Source organism: Microtus ochrogaster, unplaced genomic scaffold, assembly GCF_000317375.1.
Source record: "Microtus ochrogaster isolate Prairie Vole_2 unplaced genomic scaffold, MicOch1.0 UNK40, whole genome shotgun sequence".
NCBI lineage: Eukaryota > Metazoa > Chordata > Mammalia > Rodentia > Cricetidae > Microtus > Microtus ochrogaster.
The window spans coordinates 3,069,416-3,077,544 of NW_004949138.1; the positions used below are offsets into that span (position 1 = coordinate 3,069,416).

Sequence of the window (8,129 nt, forward strand, 5' to 3'; positions counted from 1 at the left end):
TGTGTGTATGCACCAGGCCATAGGTGTTCAGAGGCCTTCCTTTCACATGAGGTCATGTGTGTATATGTACCAGGCCATAGGTGCTCAGAGGCCTTCCTTTCACACATTCCTCCCTGCCTGCTGCCTCTTACATTCTTTCTGCCCCTTCTTCCTTGATGTTTTCTGAGTCATTGCGAAGTGAGAGATGTGTTGATAAAGATGTTCAATCTGTGTCTTTACCCTCATAGCCTATTCGCAGTGTTTTGAACTAGATTTTTAAGACAGCTGCAATCACACCATAATAAAATAATTATTTTCTTATAGAGACTGGATAACTATCTCTTATCATAAATGCTCCTGGTATTTTAGAATGTTTTTTTCTTCTCCAATACTTCTATTGTCTTATGATTGAGCATCTTTAATGAGATAATCCAAAATCTGAAATACTCTAAAATGCTAAACTCTCCTTCAGTAATAAAAGCAGTGAGTAAGTTGTGTAAACTGAGAACTTTTCTAGTCCTGGAATGTACACTTGATCAGAATGAGCTGAAGGCAGAGAGCGAAATCTCTACTGCCCCACAAGTAAGATGGCTTCATCAAATACCTGTATGTTTTGGGGGTGGCATGAACAAAGGCTGGGTCACTGTCCAATAAATAAGATGTTGGACACAAGAATAGGTAGGACCATGTATCCTTGAGCAAGAGAAAAAGTGATCGGCAGGGAGCTGAAAGGCCGCCTGTGTGCATGCATTTGTGTACGTTGGTATGGAGGGTGACTCCAATATCTCAGTTCACATGTAAGACGTCAAGAGACTGAACCTGGAGGACCCCTACTCACCTCTGGAGGCAGCCCCTCTCTTTCCTTCTCTCTGATGATTCTTTCCTTAGTAAAGGGTTTGTGTGAATGTCACTAATGAGTGTGGTATAAAAGGATACTTCTTTTAAAAGATATATTTCAAAATTTTGCATCTATCTATGTAAGATGCACACACACACACACACACACACACACACACACACACACACACACACACACACACTCCATAACATAAAGAACATAAAGAACTTGCTAGGGTTGACTCTCTCCTTCTGTCATGTGGAAACCCAGGATTAAACTCAGGTCTTCGGGCTTGGTGGTGGGTACTTTTACCCATTGAGCCATGTCGTAGGACCCAGAGTGCTTCTGCCTCTTAATATGTATTTAGCCTTTCTTCTTTTTGTCTCATGAGCATGCATTGTCTCCTTTGTTTATCTGACTTGCCCTGGTTCATGTATGGCCTCTTCTCCTAAACACACTTTTCCCTCGTGCTTTTCAGATCATTAAAAAGCTGATAGAAAGAAAACAAGCCCAGATTCGAAAAGTCTACCCTGGACTTTCGTGTTTCAAAGCTGGAGTTCGGCAGATCCCTATAGAAAGCATTCCTGGAATCAGTATGTATAGATACTTTTACAAAGCAAAATCTTCTGTCGATCATGTAAGATATATTTGAAATGATTTCCAGCATGCAGTCATTTGAAAAGCTTTCAACTGTCCCCTTTCTGTGTCTGTGTGCTCTGTGTAGTGGGCAGCAAACTAGTTGTGGGGCTTGCCTGTAATCCCAGCACGGAGAGAGTAAGGCAGGAGGATCTAGAATTTGAGGTCAACTGAGGCTAGAGTGAAGAGACAATGTGGGGATGGGAAGGGCAGTGATAAAGACTTTCTAATGTCCTTTTCTTCCTAACTCAGCCTAGAGTGCCTTTAGGAGTTATTAATATTACATAATTTATTAAGGCCTAGCACTTATTCACAATGCTTGACAACAGGAGTATATATTAAATAGCATGGGAACTTTGGATTTTTATATTTACAAATGGAGGAACTGGTCTTCAAATGGTTGTATATTAGCATGCAGAAGTTCAGAACAAGATGTGGACAACCTGCCTTGATGTCATTGTCACCTGCATGAACCTGTTGCCTGACTTCTCTTCTTCCCTCCTCTCCATGTGTGATAGAAGTCACTTCAGTTGTTTCAAGATTTTATTTTACAGTAACTTTCTTGAGAATTCTTTTTAATATGCTAAAAACGAACTGTAATCGGATTTGTACATTGAAAGCTACTAATTATCATTTGGCAATCTTATTCAGTTTGACTCTCTAAGTTCTTATAATTACTACCCCCACCCCAGCACACAGGCACAAAACTAAAATTCTCCCTGAAAGAGACAGGATTCTGTCTCATTGCATCTGTCCTGCCCTTGGACTCTTGATGCTGAATCCCGGGTCTCACTTCCGTGTGTTGTCTCTGTTAATAGCCAAGTAGCTGCCCCATTATGGTGCCAGGTCCCAATCCACTACTTTTTCCTCTTTTGTCAAATGTTTAGCTATTTGGACTTTTTTTTTTTTAAATCAACTAATGTCACAGTGGCTAATTCCACCTAGTTTCTGTAGTTGTGTTCTGTAGGCAGGTAAACTGAAGGAAAGGTAAATGACTTTTTAAGAGAGAACAGAAGAATCAAATCCAGATCCCTCAGACACCAGGCCCTGTAAACCATCTGTAATGCAAGCAGGAGCTCGACCACACAAAACAGAGAAGAGACACTCTTTTGAGATAAAATAACAGCAGCACTTCATTGTGAGATAATCGAAGATTTCCGACTTGCAGTTTCTCGTCCCCTTTCTCTGTTTTGAAGAGTTGGAGCTCCTGCCTTAGACACTAACCAGCTGAGACTGTAGCTCAGGGGTGATGTGAGGTGTTGACTTCAGTCACCAGCACTACAAAAGACATTAATAACTCAATGAAATGAACAAAACTTATTAATAGAGCTGCCAGTCTGGGAAAGCGTTTTACGCTTTAAGCTGTATGAGAAGGAAGATAAATGCCGTTAGTTTCAGTGTTTTTCCCCAAATAGACGTTTATTGAGACATGGCTTTCATGTATGGTGCTTCTAATAAGTAGTATGTTATTCTCTTGACCCAAAGCAGTTCTCATTTAGTGTTCAATTTTGTTGACATATAGGAGAGACAGGCTGGAAACCAAGTGGAAAAGAGAAAAGGTAAGCAAGCTGGGCTAGAGGATGTTAATGCAAGTGATCTCCCCTTTCCAGCACTTTCTAGGAAGAGGGCCAAGTGATGGAATTGGTATATAGCAGATAGTGGGCTTCAGTTCTAGGCTGGGACCTGTGAGGCTGAGTGGTGATGAGGCCTGGAACATGAGCACTAATCCTTCTTTACTCTCTGTTATTTCAAGTAAAGAGCCCAGAGACCCAGAGCAGCTTTACAGCACCCTCAAGACCATCCTGCAGCAGGTGAAGGTGCGTGTGTCCTTCATTCATGCTCTTCTTTGAAAGGCTTTCCCACAGGACATTTCCATATGAGATACCTTATTTTATTTCTTTTATTCAAGAGCCATCAAAGCGCTTGGCCTTTCATGGAACCTGTGAAGAGAACAGAAGCTCCAGGATATTATGAAGTTATAAGGTTCCCTATGGGTAATGCTATTACAATTTTCTCAGATATAAAACTGGGTGGTGATGTGGCTAGGGTGGACTCTCTGTGCTAATGAGGTGTGATGAGTAGACCCGGGAGAGTGATGCTGGACCAGAGGGAAAATGGCGCCTTGTATGCACTTTCAATCTACAGCTGTGGAGTGCAGGTAGAAACCTTACTGTAGGCAGTCCTGGATGAAGCCGCCTGTAATAAATATCAGTAGTAATATGATTTTTTTTTTTTTTTTTTTTTTTACTGTTCTGGGTTTTTTGGAGGACCCACCACCCAGCTCCCAAATAAATCACAAAGAGGCTTATTCTTTGTTGCTTGCCAACTTTTGCTTATTTTGCCTATCTTTTGCCTCTAGGCTTTTCCCATTCTCTTCTTCTGTAAATCTTATTCTTACTCCATGAATTGCTGTGGCCCCTGGTGTCCTCCTTCTCTGGTTACCTCTCCGTACCTCTTTTCTCCAGATTTCTCCTTCTATATTTTTGCCTGCCAGCCCTGCCTATCCTTTCTCCTGTCTTGTTTTGGCCATTCAGATCTTTATTCGACCATCAGGTGTTCTAGACGGGGCAAGTTCACAGTTTCATAGAGCTAACAAATGCAACATAAATGAAAGTAACACCCTTAATGTAAGAGTCCTAACAGCTACCTCTGGGTTACAGATGAAAAGATAACAGATTTTGCCTTTTTTCTATGACTTGAGTCAGCCAAAAGTGGTTCTTATTTTTAAGAATTGTTCAAGGTAGATGACTCAGTAGCTAATAGTACTGGCTGCTCTTGCAGAGGATTGAGTTAAATTCCCAGCACCTGCATGGTGGTTCACAACTGTTTATAACTCCAGTCCAAGGGGATCTGACTTCCTTAAGCATTGCATGCAGGCAGAATACCCATATGTCTTGTTTTGTTGTTGTGAAAAGACACATGGCCATGCAACTCCTATGGAAGAAAGCATTTAACTGGGATTTGCTTACAGTTTCAGAGGTTTAGTCTGTTATTATCACAGTGGGGAGCATGGTGCCATGCAGGCAGGTTTTAGAGCAGTAGCTGAGAGCTCCATGATCCATAGGCAGAGGGAAACACTGGGACTGGTATTTTAGTGGGTTCTAAAAGTCCACCCCCAGTGATACATTTCTTCCAACAAGGTCATACCCCCTAATACTTCTAAACTTTTCAAATAGCACCACTCCCAGTGACTAAGCATTCAACTATATGAGCCTTTGAAAGCCATTCCTAGTCAAACCGCTATTACATATACATAAAGTTTTATGCCCTCCCTCCCTCCCTCTCTCCCTCTCTCCCTCCCTGCCTCCCTGCCTCCCTGCCTCCCTGCCTCCCTCCCTCCCTCCCTTAAGTCAGGATCTCTCTATGTAGCTCTGGCTGACCTGGAGCTCACTAGAGCAGTCTGGCCTCAACCAGAGAGCCACCTGGCTCAGCTTTCCAATGCTGGGATTAAGGGTGTGTGCTATCATGCTTGGCTACATAATTTTTATATAAAGAACCTTTCAAGGTAACTTGATGAGGATAGATTAAGCTCCTTTATGGCTGTTCTTTCAGATTGAAAAACTCTAGTAAATGATTTTTTTCCCATACTGTGAATGTCACTATATATATTTCCTTAAAAAAAACCCCAACTTTTTTTGACTATATTTCTGTGTGTGCATGATATGTGTGTATGAGCACAAGTGCCACAGCACATGAGTGAAGGAGAAATGACAGCTTTGTGGAGTCATCAGGCTTGTCCTGCAAGTGTCATTATCTGCTGAACCATCTTACCAGCTTCTGTATATTTCTAATTCAATCTTTTTCCAAATCCAAAAAATACCAAATAGGCTTCAGGAATAGAGAATAAATATTTCACCTATACTGTGGTAACAGGAACAATTGATTGAGAATTCCTAAATTTAATCAGTTTGTCAGTGTGTACATGGGTGTATGAGCACCACGGGACATGTGTACTTTATTTCTGGTTTGATCATGCCGTACATGATTATTTTTCTAAAGCATTATAAACATTGTATTGGCAGCATATCAGAAACAGTAGGAGTTAAGAAGGACTGTCCATAGCCACTCCCACCCAGAGGCTCAGCTTCTTTCCTCCTCCTTCCTTATTGAGAACTGCCCCAGAAAGTTACTGGGAATTGAACTCAGGTCCTCTGAAAGAACAATGTATGTTATTAGTGTGTGTGTGTGTGTGTGTGTGTGTGTGTGTGTGTGTGTGTGTGTGTAGGGGGTAAATCATTTTGGACTAGAACAATGGTTCAGCACTTAGGACCACTGATTGCTCTTTCAGAGGACCTGGTTTGATTCCAACCACCCATATGGCCACTTGCAACACTCTGTAACTCTAGCTCTAGGGAATCTATGTCCTGTTCTGACTTCAAAGAGCACCAGGCATGCACATGCACACTGACATACATGGAAATGAAACATCTATACAATTAAAATAAAAATAGATTATTTGGTAAGTTTAAAAGTCAAAAGTTAAAGTTTGATCATTGATGGAACCTTGCTCAAAATTCATTTATTTTACTTTTAGTATTTTATGTGCAGGTCACTGATGTATTTGTAAACCAGATGCTAGTTTCTTTCTTTGTATCACACCAATAAAACTATGAATTTACTAAAACGAGTTCAGCCTGATAAGTTTTAGCAATCGAAGATTCTGTGCCAGTGTTCTACCTGCCCCACTCAGCATCCGTGGACCCTCTACTTACTGTCCCTTAGTCTCCTGGTGCACAGTAAGAGATGGGAGCAGACAAGAACTCACAGTCCTTGGAATATTAGTGTGGCTGCACTGTTATATACAAATCCTTTTTAGAAGAATAGACTTAAGAATTATTTTGTGGGGGCTGGAGAGATGGCTCAGAGGTTAAGATCACTGGCTGCTCTTCTAGAGGTCCTAAGTTCAATTCCCAGCACCTCAGGGTGGCTCACAGACATCTTATAATGGCGTATGGTGCCCTCTTCTGTTGTATGTGTATATAATAGATAAATCTTTTTTTTTGTTTTTTTTCAAGACAGGGTTTAACACACACACACACACACACACACACACACACACACACACAATTATTTTGCTTAATCCCAAGAATTTCTCTTAAGCATGGCATTGGAATGAGAAAAATGTAAGCAAATCAACAGCATAGATTTCTTCCTGTAGGAGGAGTCAAGAGTTGCTAATGTTGTTGTTTCCTGTTCAGATCTGAAGACCATGAGCGAACGCCTCAGGAACAGGTACTATGTTTCTAAGAAATTATTCATGGCGGACTTGCAGCGAGTGTTCACCAACTGCAAGGAGTACAACCCTCCTGAGAGCGAGTACTACAAATGTGCCAGCATCCTGGAGAAGTTCTTCTTCAGTAAAATTAAAGAAGCCGGGTTGATTGATAAGTGATTTCCTTTACTTAGACACTCAACAGCAGTGTGCCTAAAGCAGGTGGTTTAGGTTTTGGGCTTTTTTTTTTTTTTGGTTTGTTTTTGTTTTTCGTTATTGTTATTTGTTTTTAAGAATTGTATATCATGTGTTGAAGAGACTTGTAATAATTAGCACTTTTGAAAAACAAACAAAACCTCCTTTAGTTTTTCAGAGACTTATTTAAATGGAAGTCATAGAAAAAATTATTTTGTGAGATAGATTTTACTATTTCCTACTATCATGTAAATTTTCTCTGGCATATCCAGTAGCTAACAGATGATCAGGGGCTTCCTCAAAACCTGTATGCGAGGAAATTGCACACAGTGTCAATATTTAAGGGATCTAGAGAAAATTCTGACCACGAATGTCTCCATTTTTTTCTAATGGAACATGAGAGTTTATTTTATTCTGAAGGACTTTAAGGGTCCACAATATGCCTGTCAAGGTGAACTATGTGATATTTGAAGTCTCATTGTAGACCTTTTACAAATATATATTTTTAAAACACTCATCTGGAAGAGGTGCTCAGAGCAGTTCTGAAAATGCAGCTTCCCCAACAGCAGCTGCCTGGACTCTTTGAAAGTGCCCAGGGCTTTGTTGTCCTGTCTGCCTATCACAGGCTGCAGAGTGTAAGTGTCCAGGGCTTTGTTGTCCTGTCTGCCTATCACAGGCTTGAGTGCACAACCACTATGGAATAATTTTCGACAGATATGTATCAATAGCATATTTGCCTTTGCTTGTGCAGGCTTTAAGTTCTAAAAGATCCTTTACCAGGTCACAAAGGTGTCAACTTGAAAACATTGGAGGTTTTGTCAATGTTAAGACATATAGCCTAAATATTTATGAATGCTGGGAGTCTTACTACAAATGAGTAAGGATTCTTTGTATTTTTCTGGTACAATTAACCTTATTAGCAATGTCTATGTGAACATTTCCCATTTGCACTTCCAGATTTATGTTTGTCTGACGTGAACTGAATTCTCACCAAAGTTTATGCCAGTATTTTAACCCCTGAGTCGTTTCAATGGTCCCTGATAAAATCCCACTAACATCCACCCACTATAAAACAAACCCTATATCTGGAGCTGGAGAGAAGGCCAAGGGTTAAGAGCACCTCCCATTTTCCCAGAGGACATCAGGTTGATTCCCAGCAGCAACATCCAAAATGGTATAATCTTATTAACCAGTTTGACTGGGGACTCAAGCTTAGTGCTTGGATTTATTTCCTGATTACACTACATAGAAAAGTGGGACTCCTGCCAC

At 40.7% G+C, this 8,129-nt stretch overlaps 1 protein-coding gene across 3 annotated transcripts in view; it reads left to right on the forward strand.

The window, feature by feature from the left end:
- Window positions 1-8,123, forward strand: part of Kat2b (lysine acetyltransferase 2B) — a 122,715-nt gene extending 114,592 nt beyond the window's left edge. The window contains exons 14-18 of one of the 3 annotated variants that reach the window (XM_005368755.2): window positions 1,296-1,410; window positions 2,976-3,012; window positions 3,207-3,270; window positions 3,363-3,447; window positions 6,652-8,123. In XM_005368755.2, the coding sequence (XP_005368812.1) occupies window positions 1,296-1,410; window positions 2,976-3,012; window positions 3,207-3,270; window positions 3,363-3,447; window positions 6,652-6,845 (495 nt within the window). In that variant the 3' untranslated portion in view covers window positions 6,846-8,123. The remainder of the gene's footprint in view (window positions 1-1,295; window positions 1,411-2,975; window positions 3,013-3,206; window positions 3,271-3,362; window positions 3,448-6,651) is intronic. The other 2 variants (XM_026790063.1, XR_003378885.1) reach the window with 2 other exon arrangements.
- The last annotated feature ends 6 nt before the right edge of the window (window positions 8,124-8,129 follow it).